The sequence below is a fragment of the Suillus plorans genome (genome assembly GCF_016647745.1).
Source record: "Suillus plorans strain S12 chromosome Unknown HD556scaffold_8, whole genome shotgun sequence".
NCBI lineage: Eukaryota > Fungi > Basidiomycota > Agaricomycetes > Boletales > Suillaceae > Suillus > Suillus plorans.
In genome coordinates, this window is record NW_024537392.1 from 694,021 (window position 1) to 713,392 (window position 19,372).

A 19,372-nucleotide genomic window follows, 5' to 3' on the forward strand; every position below is an offset into this window, starting at 1 on the left:
TCCGCGCCGGTTGCATTGCTCAACGCTCATTGCAAATATCTGCAACCAACCATGAGCGCAGGCAAAGCCCCCATGCACCCACTGCTGGCGCGGTACCTCACGCAGCTGTCGACAAACCCACTGCGCACCAAGGCATTGACGTCCAGTAAGCTTTCGTTCAATCTAGCAAAAACGTATGACGTCCAATGTGTCGGATGCGTGTTCGGCAGGCACGTTTTGTTTCCTCCAGGAAGTTATTGGATCGAACGCAGCCGGTCTCCCTCCACCTCAAATCCCAAAAGATGCGGCCCCCTTGACGAAAGCTCTCGCGCGCGCACGTATTGACTCCAAGGCCATCAAGATGGCTTTGTACGGGTTCTTCGTGTCTGCTCCTGTGGGACATTTCCTCGTCGGCGCGCTGCAGAAGGCTTTTGTTGGGAAGACAGGGCTCAAGGCTAGGCTGGGGCAACTTCTTGCGAGCAATTTGCTGATTTCGCCAATAAACGCGGTTGGTGCGCAGTCTTTACTCGTTTCGTTTGTTTTGGCGCTGAGGCTCATATCCAGTGTTCTTGGCCTCTATGGCTGTCATTAATGGTGCCAAATCCATCGACGAGGTCATCCGCACCGTGAAGGGTGGCTTCTTCTCCGTCATCCGAGTAAGCAGGAGTTTTTGTCCCTTCAGGCAGTGTTCTTACATCCAGTAGGTATCATGGGTGGTTTCACCATTGTCCATGATCATTGCACAACAGTTCATTCCTGTCGAAGTATGTCCTCCGACCATGTCCATAATTACTTGAAACTAACGGCCAAACAGCTGTGGGTGCCTTTCTTCAATACAATTCAGTTTATGTTCGGCGTAAGTTCTCCTTGACTCATCCGGTCATTTTATACAGGCTGACCACATCACTGCGCAGACCTTCATGAATATCAAAATGAAGAAAATGAGACTCGCCGCAGCAAGGAAGGAAGCTGAGGAACGGGAGCGAGAGAAAGGGCGAGACCAGCCAAGGTAGAAAGAGATTGATCACCTTATCTTGTATACACATCGTGCATGTCATACTTACGCTGTTTGGTTATATCCGTAATATATTCCCTATGCATACATTATGGTCGCGAGAGATCCGATACAACGATTGATGACGAGTCATCCGTAACCGCCCTCTGCTCGTAATGGTGCCTTACTTGCCATAATCCACCCTCTGTGTCAGGTTCGCCCACCTCAGTCTCCAGCCGCCAGCCTGACAGTGCGTACGTTCCTGGTCGGGTAGCGCACAACTGGGCGAGGACAGATGTTGTCTGCAACGGCGCCAAAAGCCCCCTGAAGGTCGTCCGGCCACAATATGGTGCAGGGAAATGATGTCTACAGACGCTGTCAGTTGACAGTATACGGGGCAAAAAATCACTCACGACGATTGTTGACGATGGTCAAGTCTAAGGACAAAGCGCGACGGATGGGACAAGGAATGGTTACGAATCGTAAACTCCACGGGAACCATGCAAACACTAATCAACAGCTACTCAACAACCGTCACTGGATATGAAGAAGGAGCGCTCACCCCTGGCTGAAATCATGCTCTATCACCAAACCATCCTTCACAATCACAACAACCGGGTTCATCTCAGCGTTCCACTCACTATCCCGGATAGCTTGCAGCATCTCAGTTTTCTCCCGTTGCGTCTCAGCATACATGCTTCGCTTGACTTTGGCGCTCTCCACACCCTCGAGCACTTCTCGAAGTACAGCATGACTTGCACCTAGAGCAATCTCGGAAACAAGGATATGACCGAAACGCTGCTCAGAGGGGATCTTCCAGAAGATGACGAAATCTACAGAGAGGGGGTTGTACAATGGGAAGATACTGGAGTAAGATGACGTAGGTATTCGGGGGTGTGATTGAGCGAGCGTGCGAGAGACGGCTATTCGCCGTGCGTCCATGATGAAGTGGGCGACGAATGGTTCATAGGCAAATGTCTGTGGAAGGCCGATGAATGATGACTTGTGATGAGACGGAGATCTGTACCTGGGAGACATGTCCGCAGAGGAGCTCCAACGGCGGGGGATCGTCAGGCGCGATAACTTGACCATGCAGCACGTTGGTCATTTTCCTCGAAATGAATGCTGAGACTGCATTCACACTCGTACAATCGCCGGTGGAGGTGGCGCTAAAAAATATACGCGTTGATTGAGATGGACGCAAAGGCTCACTGGAATGCGATTAGTGATAGGAACAGGAAACATTTGTTTGCACTTACGGCCAGAGTTCAACGAGGGAAGAACATGACCAGTTAGCGCTGATCGTTGTCACTTGATTGATCTCCACATTACTCGAAGATAAGATATTGGTCAGGTCCAGGCTTAATGAGAACGAATGATCTGGCGAGTGACTTGGGTGCGAGGCGGTAGAGATCTGGAGGCATTGGACGACCTCATAACTTCTCGTGACACGCGTGCAATGAAACGGGCTGCCTTCTGCCTGTATCAAACATCTCAACACAACAAAAGCAGGATGATGGATGTTGTAGCGACTCACCTCGCGGTAAATGAATAGAAACGACAAGTTCTGTTTCTGCTTGCGACCTGCATGTAAAACAACCGTGACTTCGGTGCTCCCAGCTGCCACGAGCTTCTCTGTGAGGGCTATACTGTATGGTCTCGGTGGAACAACCTTATTATCGGACCGCCACGTTTTCCATGCTATGCCCGTAGCCGAGACTAGCTCAACATAAACACTTGCGAACGTAATAAACCAGCAATCAAACATACCTTCCCCGCTATCCAAAGGCTGAATCCAGACCTGATCTTCCGGACCAGGTACGACCCACACCTCCCCAATATCCCTCGAACCAGCATTCGAAATCCACAGTTTCATCCGCTTACACTCTCCTTCAGCAAGCACAAGCGGTCCATCGTCCACAAATGCCACCGCAAGCTCTTGGCTGGCCTCTTCTACGTTGAGCTTCAAGAATTCGTCAGGGGCGTATGTGATTGTCTGTCTCTGCTGAGGTGTATCCTGCAGCCTGCGACCGCGGCGTGCTAGCGATTCCACCGTTGGAAGAAGCCCCAGGAAGTCATAGGCGACACCTGTAATAACCAGTGATGCTGGTTTGGAAGCCTTGATGGCGATGGAGATCTGAATTGGATTACGATTAGCCTAAGCAGGAAGACCCGACTGTTACCACTAACTGTGCGCGATTCGTTGGCATAGAGAATAGTATCCTTGGTGGTCTCGATTGTGATGTTATCTCTAATCCAGGCAGCATCTCCAGAAGACGATTCGACGATCACCGTTGGATTGGCCAAGGTGACTTCCGTTTCGAGGGGATTGTGCAGAGTGATATCAACCCAGAATGCCTCTGTGCAAAAGATCAGTTGATAAAAGTCGGAAAGCATAACGACAGAGGAAATTACCTTCCACAGCAGCATTTCCACTTCGTTCAAGCTTCTCCTTGCCTCGGTGCTTCCAGAAGGACGACCAAATCTCTTCCCGAGTCTCCCACTCGGACTGTTCGCCTTCCACAGAATCTCGAGCTAAGCGAACGCAGGTCTGCGAGGGCACAACGAAACGAAGTGGTAGCTTGACATCCGCAAGGCGTGCTTGCTCCCCGGACACTGACTTCAAGTGCTGGCAAATGGTGTCAGAGGGTTATAAAGGTGACGGGAGGATGTACATTACCGAAATCGCAACCTGGAAGTCCTCAAGGAACACTTTGTCTGAGTTACCGGGATCCTTCGTAATGTCCACAGTATGACTGGAGAGCTGAGCAAGTGGAGAGGACGATGCTGAAGACCACCGCAAGAGGCCCAAAAAGTGCCGTACAGCGCCTGATACGTCACCAGTGGTATACAGCAATCTTCCTAAGAGATACACCATATCAAGGGAATAAGAAGATAGCAGTAGAAAGACACTCACCAAGTGGATGTTCAATACCAGACATGACAGCATCAAAGCCTTCAAAGTCTGATGGTTGTTTGTTTTCGGACATCCAGAATGATGGAGACAAGAGTTTGTCCGGTCGGGAGATGGATAATTCATGGGCTCTCCGAAGGAAATACATAGTTAGCGGTTTCTGGAAACGCGTTTGGGAATCGGTAAAATTACTATTCGGAATCGAGACGACGTACAATACCACATTTCTCCAGGCGATTTGCAGCGAAGAAATACCACAGCGCTGCTCGCCGTCTTGCATTCTTCCGAACGCTGAGGAGTGCGGCATGAGCTAATAAGAGAGCTGCTGGTGGTTCTTCTGCCTTAAATCCTGACAGTCAATTGGTGCACTTATCGAGGGCAAGAAATGGTAACAAACGCACGTTGCCCGCAGCCCAGACAAGCCATCGCTCGCCCTCGAGGGTATCACTTAGAAAGTCACCAATGGTCAGTGTCGATTCCCATCGCACAGCGTATAGCAAGGCGCGTAATTGTACATGTGAATGAAGCTCAGCGCTTTGGGGGTGGATGGTAGTCAGAGCATGAGAGACGTGGAGCTGCACAGCTGGCGAGGGAGCAATGAGCAAAGGGAGGATATCCTAAGAGCAACCTTGTTAGATAGCAGCAGTATATTATAAGATGCGATACTTACGGAGCCTCCTTTCCCTTCCTTCCGCAATGATTCCCAAACGGCAACTGCTAGTTTGAAGTCACCAAGGATTGTCGCAAACTCAGCTAAGCGTCGTTGCTGGGATGGTGGAGGGATGGTAGAACCAGATACTGAGGACTGAGGTGCGGTGTATGTGCTGGAACGTCCGGGCAGAGAAGGTGTAGAAGCGTGCATTGGGGTTGTAGACGAAGTTCCGAAAAGCCGACGTGTTGATGAAAACAAACGTGACGGTAGTCTTCGGCTCGAGGAATACTGGTGAAGGAACTCAGTAAGTATACGGAGGCGATTTGTTGATACTCACCGCCTCGTTCCATTCTATCACGCACTTCTCCATCCATGGGACCAAGTTCATGGTGACAAATTCTCGCGCAAATCTGGCTGTTTGTTGGATGTCTTGTTCAGACATTCTGAGAGTATTCAATGGGATCGTCTGTGTGGTCTTTAGGTCAGGGCGCACGGTATCAGTAGAACCGTTGGAAATAGTAGGTGGGGGTAATCGGGGAACGAGTGCTGGGATGGATACGGGGGGTGGCGGAGGGGATGGAAGCTCAAGAGAGAGAAGGTAAGTGTGTAGACCATATTGTTTCCTGACGGCATTGAAGAGTGCACCTGCTCTGAAAAGGTATGTTATGAAGAGCAAGAACAGTAATGAGCAGTGAATACACACTCTTCGTCAGAAAGCGGAGAGTTCTTGGGATGAATTATAAGGGTGTAAATGAGATGTGTGACGTCTACCCATGATGGAAAGTCTAATGTTCGGGAATGCAAGGCCGTGATTGCTTGCAACGGGTTTGGGGCTGTAGTAGAGACTGCTAATATTACTGCAGCAAGACTGTGAGGCGCAATAGAAAGGTGAAGTAGAATTACTGACTTGACATTGGATGATTCCATCCCTCATCTCTGGCCGGGATGTGATCTCCTTCGGCACAACGTCTCAATTCATCCCACCAAGGTGTTCTTGCAACATCCTGATCATTCATCTTTTCGAAATCATCTACCCATTTGGCGCATCGTTTACCGATACGGTCACCGATCCAGTCAATAGTTCGGGTGGCGCGTTGTTCCTCATCCTCGCGACAAGCGGCCTCGATTTCTGTCAAGTCAGAAAAACGAAGTGCAAATGATGCATGGGGCACAGTGGTCAAAGCAGTGGTGCGGGTTGTGACTTTTTGAAGGGATTGAATAATAATGTTGGTCGAAAATAATCAAACGGACCTTGTGGTAATGGCGAAAAGGACTGCAATATATGATGCAGGGAAGGTAGAGCAGAAGACTTAAGGAGCTCTTCAAGGTCTTGAGAAGGAAGGATGCATATGTGCGGGGTTAGCGATGAAGGCAGCACCCTAGCCATGAAAGTTGCTCGTGCACGTTGCTCTTCAAGATGCGTAGCTAGCTACGTCGAGTCCCTCCTCAAAATACAAAGTACCATAGTTCCCACATTCGATGACATGCATATTATACAAGGGTATATCATAACAAAATTAAAAGAAACCCCCACCACCAAATCCTCCGTCAAATCCTCCGCCACCGCCAAATCCTCCGTCAAGCATATCCCCAAGTAAAAGTCCACCTGCCAATCCACCCAATAAAGGTAATGCCATTCCCCCTCCAAACCCTCCACGCCGACTGCCAGACGCTCTTCCATACCGACCGTCATTGTATCCATATGGGTCACCTGCAGGTGGGCCATACCGACTCTGACCATAAGAGCTGCCCGAGTAATCTGGGTAACCATAACCACCGTATGGCGGATAACCACCATGTTGCTGCATGTACGCAGCACGTTCCTCCAGATTTCGTCTCCGTGCCTCATGACGCAGCTCTTCCTCACGCGCACGTTCTTCAGCTTTTTGCTTCTTGTGTGCCTCGCGCTCTTCCTTCGTACCAATAGCCTTATCTTTCAGCTTCCCGAACATGCCGCGCTTTCGCTCCTCATTGCGCTCGTCGATTGATGGCGAGACTGCACTCCCGGAAGACTTGGCGTTGGTGTGAAGTGGGCCGGCCGCCTCTCCCCCGCTGAATGAATGACGTCGCTTTTCGTACGGAGGGGGATCGTCCAAAGATTCTCCTTTAAGCTTCTCTACTTTTGCTTTGACATCTGGATTCTCAGAAATGAATTGCTCGTCTTCATAGGGGTGCACCCATATTGCTCGTGGTGGCTTTGCCGTTGTATCGACCTATAGAAGGGTCAGAACTGAATCTGATAAGAGAGATCAGTGGTGCTTACCCAGAATGGGTGCTTCTGTTGAGGGTCATATTCCTGGATCCAACCATCTGGCAGGGGTAGCTGAGACTGAGACATACGAGATACGATGGGGGTTATGGTCAATTGTGAGTTGAGTAAGTGAGCACTGTATCCAAGCGCGACTCCACTCTTATATTCATCCATCACGTGCCTTTAGGGGTGCGCTACCCCGACGGCTTGTCACAGACACAGCTCTGGCATAGCTACAACCACAAAGGAAACTTCGATACCAATTAATCGCTCGACTGCCAACGTGGATGCATGCTACATTCCTGATGCAAGCTGTGTATGGATCTACACACAACTTCATGGCTGTAGTAAACAAATGAGGACCTTGTAGTTGCTATAGGCAACTATTATATGTAATCCGACGGTTGCATGACGGAAGTGAGACCGAACAGCTTGATCTTAAAAATAACAAGTGGCGCTCAGCACCCTTTCCGCAGCACAAGCTGTGTCAGGACCGCCATGTCCAGTGGATTGGCGTGTGGAGTGACACGTGAAGGCTGTGAGTAGGTACCGCGGTTACTATTCTGAAGAAAAAAAAACTACGTACATCCTCTTCAAATCTAGAATTCTGCCAGTACCATGCCGTCTTGGTTTCGTGCATGTCTCAGTCATGCCTTGACAGTATACGTTTCCTTTACTTCCACACCAGCTTCACGCCGGAAATCTATCGCATCATCAGAGCCGTAACCGGAGACAACACATAACTCAATACACTCACTCTCTGTATCAGCAATCGGGGAGGCGTTAGCTCAGATGACGCTCAGCATCATTGCGACGAATACAAGAACAGTTGAGACACGCAAATATTGTGACTCTGAAGAAACAAGAACTTGGAGGAAATTCTTTCTGAGTTTGATTGAAGGCGAACCGCTTTCTTTGTTTCGCGACAAGCTTACGTACTCAATGCATTTGCCCTGACCGCGGCCGCGCCTATTCCTGCGGACTTGAGTCCATTTTGATGTTCTCAGGTCACCAAGCTTGTCATCATACTGGAAAATATCCTTAAACCATTTTGGTCGTGACCGAGCGCTCTGAAGCTGCCAGCTGGCGATAGCCACGGTTAGGCCCTTTCAACGACCCGAAGCACGTTCAACGGCTTACATTACAATGATCCCATCACGAAGCGATAGTACGTGCTCGAATCAATGTACATTATCTGATGCAGCAGCCTGCACAGGGAAAGCTAAAGTTACGGGCACCTCTAAGCGGGATTCGGTATTCAACTATTTCTCCAAGATAATCATTCTTTATTGTACCCTCCTCTCCCCCTCGCTTCCCTATTATATCCTCCTCCTTTTTGTAATGGTTCTTTCGCTTCCCTGTTATATCCTCCCCTTCCCAGTGGTTCTCTCGCTTCCCTATTATATCCTCCCCTTCCTGGTTCCCTTGGTACTTCACGCTGGACATCTACCGCGTCATCATCAGACTCGGGACCGGAGCTAGCTCATAATTCAATCTCACTCACTCTCAACAGAGGCCTCAGCGATTGTGGAGGCAGCAACTCCGATGACGGTCAGCATCATTCCGACAGATATAAGAACAACAGATGAGATGCGCATTGTGAGGGAGCAGAAGTTTGAAAGCAAATATTGCTGGATTTGATTGAAGAAAATCGCGCCTTTTATGCGTTTCGGGACACAAGGTTACAAGGTTAATGCTGATGCACATGCACATACTCTCGGGATACTAGCACCACTAGCCACCACCCACGCCTGCGGTCCTGAGTTCATTTTGAAGTTGTCAAGCCAGCATTCTTCACCATCATGCTTGCAACCTTAATCTCTGACAGACACCCCTGACAGTTTGGGTTGTGACAGAACAATTGGCGATAGAAGCCCTTCCGACGATCTCAAGCCGAGGAACAGAACTGGTACAACAGTCCGCTAGCGAGACGATAGTACGTGCTCGAACTCTTGTATATGTCTGACGCGGCACATGAAAACAGAGGGAAACTCCAAGGTGAGCATGTACGGGAAGTTCTAAACGGAATGTACGATTCAAGTATTCCCTATAGCAGTTAATACGTCCACAATCAAACCTACGTTGCAAAGCTACTATTACAAGTACGTCCACGCCCCATGATGCTAATAACCAATTGCAACTGATAGTAATGCAGAATTCAGGGCTAATCACGGCGTTTATGGATCTGGCATCTTTGCTGTACAGAGCATCTGGCGCCATCCATCCGCGAGAAAGACGATCCGATTCTTCTTGCAGCCACGAGACAGTCCAAACTCCCGACAAATGAATTACAGGAGTATTTACTAAGAGCGGTGATCGTGTATTAGGTAAGGGATAAGGACTATCGATGATAATGGCTGATTTCTCCAAGCTAGCTAGACTCGGTAGGGATTATAATTAACATGGAATATCGATTATGGCGCAAACTACGTATAGTGAGTATTATCATGATTGTCAAGAGAATTCCCAGTCAAGCTGGGGGTAGGCCATTTGCAGCTACAGTCACTGACGGCGCGGCAGGTGGCAAACTCGAAGCGCTAACACCAACAGATTCACGAACCACTACTGCGTCATAATTAGACTCGGGAGGGAAGAAGTTCACAATTAGGCTTACATGTGGGGTGTGCATTGGCTCCAATGATACCCAGCATCATTGAAATGAATACAATAACAACAGTCGAGATGCGCATCGTGAAGAATCAGGAAGAACAAATAATAATGTGAGTTGAAAAATCTTTGTAGGGTCTCACGAAGACGAATGGTGCCCTTTATGCATGTCTTGCACGCCGGTGCGATGCGATGCAACTGACATAGGATTTAGCACGGCGCCCATGTATTATGGTATGCGCTGCACGAGTGTAACCATAGGGGAGACCAGTGTGACTTGGGCCATGCATACTGTGATCAGGCTGAGAACTACACCGCGGACGAGTCACCTCACCTCACTGGCCAAGTCATCCATATTTTCCACGGCTATGCTTGGTCAAAGGTGCATAATTTGGGCGAGGCCAGGCACGAGGAGGAATGTAGACTGGATAATAAATATGGCCGGGCCCATGGCGAGCAATCTGCATGACAATCTGATAGTACCGTGCGTGCCTGCACTCTTGCATATTGCCTGATACAGCCCTTGAAGCGGATGCTGGTGTTGCGATGATCGATATTCCTGGTACGCGAGCAAGCTGAAACGTCGATGACCAAACCAGTACATGGACAAAGCAAAGCGGCTAGTAAAATGTATCCGTGCAATATGCTATTCTTCATGGTTTCAAAATGTAAGTGGTAAACCGATTCCAGTAATGCTATCGATACGACATGTATGTGTCCCTGGAAAATCTATAAATTAACGATGAGGTCGATGCTAGAGCGTTAGCGCCATCTTGACGCATTTCCATTGGCTATGATTCTCCATATCCTCCGAGGGGTTACATCTCCCAATATCTGTTCCATCCTTAGCATGGATGCAAGTGTTCAAACATATTGCTCAACGTTGAAACACCAGATAGTTATCAGAACGAAGCTTCGCACAAACTTCTTGTGCTCCCAGGCTGAGCTACCAGACGAGTGTTAATGTCCAGTACTATAAATCACTCTAAGATAACACATGAGTGTACCACTCCTGGAAGGCAACAGTCATGTCGGTTTCTACTTCGGAGCCGGTCACAAATTAAGTTAGTTGAATTCTTGACTAGTACAGCGGATAAGGCGTGGTCTCAGTACACAAATCTGCGCATTCCACAGAAATTGAAGGACACCGCTACTAATATAGATTAGAGATCCTATGTTTCCTATAGCAATGATGCATTGATGAACTATGGTCACATGCAGTGGCAGCCAGAGGTTGCAATTAAACATTGGAGACAATTTACAAATCATGATGGATTTGTCAGCCCTTCAAGTTCGCTGTACGACCTACAAAATCTCCACTTCCGAGGAGTTCAATACAGCATCACGCAGCGTCAAACCCGGTTTTATTGCTTCTGGCATTGTGTCGGCATGGACCTGGGCGGCAACACTCTTACAAAGTTCCACAGTATGGTTTAGGTGCTGGCTATCATTAGGTTCACGTTATTGCAATTCTATTTCTCGCTGTGAGGGTTAAACAGATCGCGTCGTACTGCCACACCTTCCTCGAGATTGTTCACGTTCGTTTACGGCAATACAGCACACTTCACGTTCGCGACTTTTGGACTGGTCGTCAATCTTATTGTCTCGAGTATGTTACTGCTTGGTGGCAGTGCAGTTGTCAATGTCAATGCCATCACTGGGATGAACATTTGTGCCACCAGCTTCCTTATTCTGCTTGGAGTCTGTATCTATGTCGCCCTTGGGGGTCTTTGTACCACGTTCCTATGTTGGTGATCGAAAATTCCTCACGAGTTAACTCACTGATTCAGGTTTATTGTAGGCGACTACTCACAAGCTCCCATGATGCTTAGCATCGTTGCGACGGATACAAAAACAAATGAGACATGCATTGTGGTTTTGAAAGGACTGGGAACTTGGAAGAAAATCTTTCTGAGTTTGATTGAAGGCGAACCGTACTTGCTTGATGTTTTTTTTTCGCGACAAGCTTACAGGCTCAATGCATTCCATATGAAATACTCCACCACCTATTCCTGCAGACCTGAGTGCATTTTGATGTTGTCAGGTCACCAAGCTTTGCCATCATACTTGAAAAGGCCTCTAAATAGTTTTGGTTATGGCCGAGCGCTCCGAAACCAATGATAGCCACGGTTAGGCCCTTTCAGCGATCCAAAAGCTCATTGTTTACATTACAATCCCATAACGAAGTGATAGTACGTGTTCGAATTCATGTATATTATCTGACGCAGCACAAGGAACACTAAGGTTATGGGCACCTCCAAGCAGGATTCGGTATTCGACTATTCGTCCAAGATGCTCATTCTTTGTTGTATCCTCCCCTTCCTGGTTCCCTCGCTTCCCTATTATATCCTCCCCTTCCCAGTGGTTCTCTCGCTTCCCTATTATATCCCCCCCTTCCTGGTTCCCTTGCTTCCCTGTTATATCCTCCCCTTCCTGGTTCTCTTGGTACTTCACGCTGGACATCTACCGCATCATCTTCAGACTCGGGGCCGGAACTAGCTCATAATTTTCCACTCACTCTCAACAGAGGCCTCAGCGATTGGGGAGGCAGCAACTCCAATGACGGTCAGCATCATTCCGACAGATATAAGAACAACAGATGAGATGCGCATTGTGAGGGAACGGAAGTTTGGAAGCAAATGTTGCTGGGTTTGATTGAAGAAAAATCGCGCCTTTTATGTGTTTCGGGACACAAGGTTACAAGGTTGATGCTGATGCACATGCACATACTCTGGGGATACTAGCACCACTAGCCACCGCCCACGCCTGCGGTCCTGAGTTCATTTTGAAGTTGTCAAGCCAGCATTCTTTACCATCATGCTTGTAACCTTAATCTCTGACAGACACCCCTGACAGTTTGGGTTGTGGCAGAGCACTCGCACTCAGCGCAAACCGGAGGAAAACTTGGTGTGCATAATTGGCGATAGTCGAGCCCTTTCGACGATCTCAAGCCGAGGCACATAAATGGCACGACAGTCCGCTAGCGAGACGATAGTACGTGCTCGAACTCTTGTATATGTCTAACGTGGCACAGGAAAACAGTTACGGGAAGCTCCAAACGGAATTTGGTATTCAAATATGCCCTATAGTAATTGATACATCCACAATCAAACCTACGTTGCAAAGCTACTGTTACAAGTAGTACGTCCGCGCCCCATGATGCTAATAACCAATTGCAACTGATAGTAATGCAAAATTCAAGGGGTAATCACATCATTTATGAATCTGGCATCCTTGCTGTACACAGCATCTGGCGCCATCCGCGAGAAAGTCCCAACTCCCGACGAAAGAGAACAAATAAATTACTGGAGCAGATGCATTTACTGAGAGCGGTGATTATGTATTAGGTAAGGGATGAGGACTAACGGTGATAATGGCAGATTTCTCCAAGCTAGCTAGACTCGGTAGGGATTATAATTGAAATGGAATATCGTTTATGGCGCAAACTAGGTATAGTAATGATTGTCAAGAGAATTCATTGCGGTGTCCAGAAAATTCCCAGTCAAGCTGGGGGTAGGCCATTTGCAGCTACAGTCATTGACGGCTCGACACGTCGTGGTGGCATGCCCGTAGCGCTAATATCATCAGCTCCACGAACCACTACTGCGTCATCATTAGACTCGGGAGGGAAGAAGTTCACAATTTGCTTACATATGGGGTGTGCATTGGCTCCAATGATGCCCAGCATCATTGAAATGAATACAATAACAACAGTTGAGAAGCGCATCGTGAAGAATCAGGAAGAACAAATAATAATGTGGCTTGGAAAATCTTTGTAGGGTCTCACGAAGACGAATGGTAGCCTTTATGCATGTCTTGCACGCCAGTGCGATGCGATGTATCCGAGTCTGACATAGGATTTAGCACGGCGCCCATGCGCTGCACAAGCGTAACCATAGGGGAGACCAGTGTGACTCAGGCCATGCATAATGCTGAGAACTACACCACGGACGAGTCACCTCGCTGGCCAAGTCATCCATATTCACCGCGGCTATGCTTGGAGTCGAAGGCCCTTTACTAGTGCATGATTTGGGTGAGCCCAGGCACGAGGAGGAATGTGCACTGGATAATAAATATGATCGGGCCCATGGCGAGGCCAATCTGCATGACAATATGATATTAACGAACTGATAGTAACGTGCGGTCCCGCACTCTTGCATATTGCCCTTGAAGCGGATACTGGTGTTGCGGTGATCGATATTCCTGGTATGCGAGCAAGCTGAAACGTCGATGACCAAACCAGTGCATGGGCGGCTAGTAAAGATGTATCCGTGCAATACGCGGTTTCAAGATGTGAGTGGTAAACCGATTTCAGTAGTGATATCGATACAACATGCACGCGTCCCCGGACAATCTCAATGAGGTCGATGCTAGAGCGTGAGTGGTGGCGTTAGCGCCGTCTTGGCGCGTTTCCATCGGCTATGCTTCTCCATATCCTTCGAGGGGTTACATCTCCCAACATCTGTGCCATCCTTAGCATGGGTGAAAGTGTTCAGACATAGTATTGCTCGACGTTGGAACATCAAATATTTACCACAACAAAGCTTCGCACAACTTCTCGTGCTCCCAGGCTGAACCACCAAAGGTGTTAATGTCCAGTTCTATGATAACACATGGCTGTACTACTCCTGGAAGACAATAGTCATGCTGGTTTCTGCTTCGTCCGGAGCCGGTCGCAACTTGAAGCTAAGTTAGCGTTGACTTCTTGAACACTGGTGGCAGCCGCACAACGGATAAGGCGTGGTCCCAGTACAAACACCTGCACATTCCGCAAAATCTGAAGGACATCGCTATAGATCAGAGATCCTATGTTTCCTATGGCAATGATGAACTGTGGTCACATGCAGTGGCAGCCAGAGATCGGTGTACCTAGGCTAATGAAACAGTTACTAACACAGTAGCAAAGCCAAGTAAAAACCATAAATGGGAATCTATCGCTACGTAGTGTTATTTTTAGCTTTCCTTAGTCAGAGATGTCATGTACTCTTGCGCCCCGGCCCCCGAAGGAGGTGTTTGTGACTTGATTTCTTTCAGGCTGCTCGTACGTTTAGCTGCGAAGTCGACACTTTCACTTTGTCAAAAGAACAAAAGGCCTTTTCTGAGGAGCGCATTAACTTTAAGGCGGCTGGTCGAGTCTGCAAGATGTCATTCGTGTTCATCTCATGGATTACTGCAAAATTCCTACTACTTCTTTCAAGAAGGCCTGTCATGCTTTTACCATCGAGATGCTTGAGGTGTGTAATCAATTGCCAGTGTTTGCATCTTGATGATTTACGCTCGGTCGTATAGCATGTGGCCTCTAAGCACTAGTACCATGGCCACTTCAAACATGTCGATTTTGCTCTCAAGTCCAGCAATGCAACAGCTGTGGTTAGTGCATCAATATTCCCAGAATTTCGATACTCTGGCTATCAGCACGTTGTTTGCATTCTAAAAAAACTTCACATGCTAACTAAAAGATTTCGGCCTGAGGATTTCATGTGCCAATATATGTGGCTTAATTCTTACCTCCCTAGTGCCACAGCGCTCATTACCGCTGCAAACACTGGTTTCAGAAGGGCGTTTCATGCTCGAGGGTGTTGGAAATCGTGCAGCTCGCAAGTGCTTTTGTTTTACATGGCGTTCTCAATAACTAATCCTTGTGTAGTACGTGTAGACTAACCCACGGACGCTGCGCGAATGGGGACGTCGTCTTGATGCCAATGTCAAACAAGACTTGATTGTCGAAGACTACCCTAGTCTAGAAGACAAGGCCGAATTTGATACTTTCCAGCGCAAATGGCAATACCTGTTTGCCTATGCGGGCGCTGGTTTTGCCAAAGATTACCACATGCTAACATTCACCCGTCCGGTAAGTTGTCATGCTTTTTTTATTGACCCTTTCCCTTGATTCCATTCATAGAATGACTGCCCTGCCACCTGCGACTGAAATCAAAGTGCATCACTGCCTGCGTTTTGAATCAGGGATTCGAATAATTATAGAAAAGGATCTTATAAAGATCGATGCCTGTGCACATAGGCTCTCGTGCACATTACTACTTTATTCCTTCGATTATTGTGCTGATGATGATCTCCTGCATATATATTTGGCTCAGCTGCGCACATTTCATTCTACTCTACTACTGTATCAATACATTGCATAGATCCGCAACTTCACATCGTTACTTTCGCATCCATACACTTACCACTGTCTCTTATTTACGTACGGGAATACTATTGTTTTATGAACCACTGGTAGCCCTTGGTTTGACAACTTGACTTCGCCCCGAGCAAGGGTCAAAGAGCTCGCTCCCTATCCTTCAGCTTCAACTTGACAAGTCGCCCCTGAGGGCTGACTTGCCACTTACCAAAACTTCACATCAACGAGTCGGCGAACGATGCGGGCATGTTAACAACAACGAGAAACGGCGCATTAAGGCAGTGCCTGCTAGGCAGGATGGGCGCGAAGGTAACGGATCATCTCCTGAATCTTCAACACCTTCTGTTCCGTCGGCATCTGTAAAAAGCATAAAATTAATAGTTTAATAACTTGCAGCCCTATCAAAGCCCTGCAGGAGGTTACTCACTTCAAAAAAGTGGTTCATCCTTCGGCGCCTATCTTCATCTGCCGCTTCCTGAAGAGCGATGTCATCTACAAAAGGATGCGTACCGCCGAGATCTCGTCTCTGGTGGGAAGAAGAGTTACTAGTATTGGTAGGGGGGACTGCCCATTCCTCCGTAACGCCCCAGCCTTTATCCTGGTCGCCCGATGTCAAGTCCGTACCGGTGGGAGCCTTGGGAACAGACACATCATCTTTACGCCCCCATCCATCGCTCCCTTCTTCATGATTCGGCTTCCTCAAAGCTCCCAACATCCCCCAAACCTCATCTGAGGTCCGCCATCCGCCATTCTCCTCCATCATCTGCAGGAATTCCTCCATCCTTAGCACCTCACCCCTCTCAGCAGCATCTACCCCACGGATCCAGAACGGCACTAAATCATACACATGATCCACGTGCGTTTGCATCTCCCATGTGCGCAGGCCATCGGAAGTTAGCGGAGGCTGTTCGAGGGTTCCCCAGCCGTCATCGTTTCGTGGTTGCCACCACTCTACTTCGGAAATGTGCCGCGCGTGTTCGGGAGATGTATTCTCGTGTCGAACTGCGGCTTGCATAGTCGTGAAATGGAATTGATTGGGGCGTCTTGGGATGCAAATGTTGCAAGTCCAACCGCGGCGTGAGCCGTCGGGGGTAAAATCTATAAGCGGATCATGATCATGCGTCTAGGTACCGTTCAAGGTGAGGACGTACATCGTTTCTTGTTAAAATTCAACTTGTTGGAAGAACGGGGTGCCATGGGTTCAGATCGAGAGTACTCAGAGGATGATAGGATGATTGAGAAAGTGTGAGGGCTGCCTCGGAGCCTGTGGAAGATCAGTATAAATGTCCTTCAATTGGTGTCCACAGACCAGGACTCCAGTGGCACAGTCCACAATTACGATGAGCAGCCGTATATATTCCGCATACGGAACAGCTTCGTATTTCCACTGTGTACGTTGCTAATACAAGAGAACCACGAGGACAAGCCAACGATATTGGTCATGACGAGATAGGAAATCCCGAACCTCCTATTACTACGCAACGACAGCGTCCGAAAACTACAATGTTCTAGCTAATAATGATCATAAATATCTACGAAGCTCCGGGTAGCGGGTTCACCCAAGTTCCATTCGGCCAAAGGGTCACAGGCATCGTAAAATCACCAGGTGTACCTTCCATTGCGTACTACAAAAGAATCCATCAGTCTTTAGCCAGCGCAGAAAGTCCCTTGAAAGCACTTACAGCAAGCCTGAAGAAATGTGGCAAGCCAACTTCTAGTGCAGCAAGTGAGTAGTTCAGTGCAGTGCCCATGTACACCTCCACATCATCCACGAGTAATGCGAAGCCATTCCAGCCTTGCGTGGCAATGGCTGTAGGCATGCCGTACCAGCTAATGGTTTGGTTCGCGAGAGCAACGGAGGCGTTGTAGGTGGTGGAATTCGTGAGGAAAGTGGGCAAGGGAGAGCCAGTTGTCCCGCCGTCAACAAGCTGAACACCACATGAGCTATTGAGGGCATGCACAGTTAAAAGGGCATAATTACATCAGCAGCGGTCTGCAGTATCGAGTCAAAGCCGAACGCAGCCACATCATTAAGGAACATTCCAAGGAGGAACCCTTGATAAATCGCTGAAAGCCTCGTTGGGAAACCAACACCAGGAAACAATACCATCGAGATGATGTAATGATGCAGTCTGAACTGCAGGCCAGGCAGCAACGCCAGTACCAGCGCCACGAGGCCTCCGATGATGTACCACCCAAGATAGTATGGCAGCCAGCCAGTCTTCCGAATAACACGTATCTGGTTGACCACCAGGACGAAAAGGATGAGGACGATGATGATGAGCGCTAGAACACCCCCCGGTTGTTGCTTGATATCGGCTGCGGTCAATCGATCAATAGGAATTTGGTCCATGGTAAGATTCGTAAGAACACCAGTCCAGTAAGGTGCAAGGTACCATATCATAGCTTCAAACGGCGCGCTTGCGAACAGAGGCAATGTAAACCTCACAGCAACGCGCCAGAAACCATAGCAGACGAAAAGGGCAGGCAGGAATGCACCGAAGGCGACGTCCAGTGGAGGTGGAGTCGCTTGGGGCTGGGAGAATAATGCAATGTGCCAAAATCCGATGCAGACGAGGCACCACCACATGACGATAGCTTTGGGCCGCAATACGAGGAAGAGAAAACATGTAATAAGTATGTTGAAGGCGAGTGCCGGTGTGCGGAGGTCGGTGCAGTGAGTCAGAACATCTGACGGTGAGAATCTAAAGGACATCGGGAATACAGAGGGAAATCCGATGGAAGACAGTCCGAAAGCAGTTGTAGGTAAATAGTTCGTGAAATTCCCCACGAGGTTAACAGATGCACAACCTCCTGTCGAGTCACTGAAAAAACCGCTATGTAGAAAACACGTGAGTGAAGTCCGCAGCGTTGAAAATAAAACGAATGATCGACAACTTACGCCTGAACGGCAGAAGCGCAGATAAAACTATCAGCTCTATAAGTCTTCTGACTATCCCCACCTCCAACAAGTAGCGGTACAAAATCCACAGATTCATCGCCCACCACACGCGGGTTCTGCAGGACAACACTGCTACATTGCGCCGGGCATCTAAAATCAAAAGACGAATTACTGAACGGCGCGCACAAGCTACCGTCCAGACCGCATCCTGCGTCTCCTGTCCAGAAGACGGATGTACAACCGACAAAAGAGCTTGCAGGGATTGTATACCATTGTGCACGGACCAAAAAAGAAAAGGAAATGATATATGCTGCTACGAGGAGGACGAAAAGCCATGCAACGGTAAGTGGACGAGTGAATCGAATGATGGCAGGTTCGAGTGCGATGGCAAATCGATGGCCTTTGAAGTTGTACGTGCGACCAAGGAGGGGCACAGGGTCTGCATATCGTGAATACCGGTGGTGAGTGATTCAAATAATAGAAACTCACTCGGAAGATCGACCTTCGGCCTGGGTCCCCGAATGTATTTGACCGCTCGATCAGCAACATGATACAACCGAGGAGATCGTGCTCTAAATGAATCAGCGAGTCTCGAGAAACGAGTGGAGGGTGGTGGTGGATGAGGTGAGGCCCCTACTAGTAATGAGTCTGGACCATAGAGGCCTTGCTCTGAGGTCCCTGCCTCAGACTTTGATCTTTCCTCGTTTGAATGGACTGTTGTCTCGCCAGAAGAACTGTTCCGGATCCCTTGATCCATGAGAGCTCAGTTTGAGGCGATTGTCATGAAGTGTTGGTTGTGCGAAAAGACATAGACGCACATTGCACAATGCACAGTAACCGTCCAAAATTAAAACATCACTAATGCTGTCCCCTATATTACTTAATAGTTGATTATCAAGTACACCACAGCGTACTCGAGCATCACAGCTCAGAT

At 48.4% G+C, this 19,372-nt stretch overlaps 7 protein-coding genes across 7 annotated transcripts; 3 read left to right on the top strand and 4 right to left on the bottom strand.

Annotated features, from left to right (window-relative positions):
* Positions 1-13: 13 nt before the first annotated feature.
* On the top strand, positions 14-1,055 carry HD556DRAFT_1340991 (uncharacterized protein). The gene is made up of 6 exons (XM_041302088.1): positions 14-145; positions 210-491; positions 544-635; positions 684-743; positions 794-835; positions 894-1,055. Exons 1-6 carry the CDS (start codon positions 52-54, stop codon positions 990-992), a joined length of 669 nt encoding a protein of 222 aa, XP_041164693.1. The 5' UTR covers positions 14-51; the 3' UTR covers positions 993-1,055.
* HD556DRAFT_1340997 (ER-golgi trafficking TRAPP I complex 85 kDa subunit-domain-containing protein) lies at positions 1,056-5,987 on the bottom strand. Its single transcript, XM_041302089.1, has 18 exons — positions 5,791-5,987; positions 5,447-5,740; positions 5,243-5,396; positions 4,877-5,189; positions 4,558-4,827; positions 4,289-4,504; positions 4,103-4,228; positions 3,891-4,047; positions 3,654-3,835; positions 3,389-3,602; positions 3,164-3,333; positions 2,744-3,110; positions 2,511-2,692; positions 2,233-2,453; positions 2,001-2,184; positions 1,536-1,951; positions 1,387-1,482; positions 1,056-1,339 (listed from the first exon to the last, which is right to left on the bottom strand). The coding sequence occupies exons 1-18, from the start codon at positions 5,924-5,926 to the stop codon at positions 1,084-1,086; spliced, it is 3,954 nt and encodes a 1,317-aa protein (XP_041164694.1). The 5' UTR covers positions 5,927-5,987; the 3' UTR covers positions 1,056-1,083.
* HD556DRAFT_1341001 (uncharacterized protein) lies at positions 5,988-6,931 on the bottom strand. The gene is made up of 2 exons (XM_041302090.1): positions 6,803-6,931; positions 5,988-6,752 (listed from the first exon to the last, which is right to left on the bottom strand). The coding sequence occupies exons 1-2, from the start codon at positions 6,875-6,877 to the stop codon at positions 6,057-6,059; spliced, it is 771 nt and encodes a 256-aa protein (XP_041164695.1). The 5' UTR covers positions 6,878-6,931; the 3' UTR covers positions 5,988-6,056.
* Positions 6,932-10,682: 3,751 nt separating this feature from the next.
* HD556DRAFT_1341035 (uncharacterized protein) lies at positions 10,683-11,547 on the top strand. The gene is made up of 2 exons (XM_041302091.1): positions 10,683-11,144; positions 11,199-11,547. The coding sequence occupies exons 1-2, from the start codon at positions 11,009-11,011 to the stop codon at positions 11,516-11,518; spliced, it is 456 nt and encodes a 151-aa protein (XP_041164696.1). The 5' UTR covers positions 10,683-11,008; the 3' UTR covers positions 11,519-11,547.
* Positions 11,548-14,559: 3,012 nt separating this feature from the next.
* Positions 14,560-15,326, top strand: HD556DRAFT_1438955 (uncharacterized protein; the record flags this gene model as incomplete). The annotated part of the gene is made up of 3 exons (XM_041305902.1): positions 14,560-14,631; positions 15,054-15,248; positions 15,300-15,326. The coding sequence occupies 3 exons, from the start codon at positions 14,560-14,562 to the stop codon at positions 15,324-15,326; spliced, it is 294 nt and encodes a 97-aa protein (XP_041164697.1).
* A 343-nt stretch (positions 15,327-15,669) lies between these two features.
* On the bottom strand, positions 15,670-16,967 carry HD556DRAFT_1341048 (uncharacterized protein). Its single transcript, XM_041302092.1, has 5 exons — positions 16,846-16,967; positions 16,688-16,800; positions 15,964-16,634; positions 15,745-15,893; positions 15,670-15,689 (listed from the first exon to the last, which is right to left on the bottom strand). The coding sequence occupies exons 2-4, from the start codon at positions 16,731-16,733 to the stop codon at positions 15,825-15,827; spliced, it is 786 nt and encodes a 261-aa protein (XP_041164698.1). The 5' UTR covers positions 16,734-16,800; positions 16,846-16,967; the 3' UTR covers positions 15,670-15,689; positions 15,745-15,824.
* Positions 16,968-17,068: 101 nt separating this feature from the next.
* On the bottom strand, positions 17,069-19,195 carry HD556DRAFT_1229825 (uncharacterized protein; the record flags this gene model as incomplete). Its single annotated transcript, XM_041297308.1, has 5 exons — positions 17,069-17,161; positions 17,219-17,464; positions 17,518-18,373; positions 18,439-18,877; positions 18,928-19,195. The coding sequence occupies 5 exons, from the start codon at positions 19,193-19,195 to the stop codon at positions 17,069-17,071; spliced, it is 1,902 nt and encodes a 633-aa protein (XP_041164699.1).
* Between the last annotated feature and the right edge of the window lie 177 nt (positions 19,196-19,372).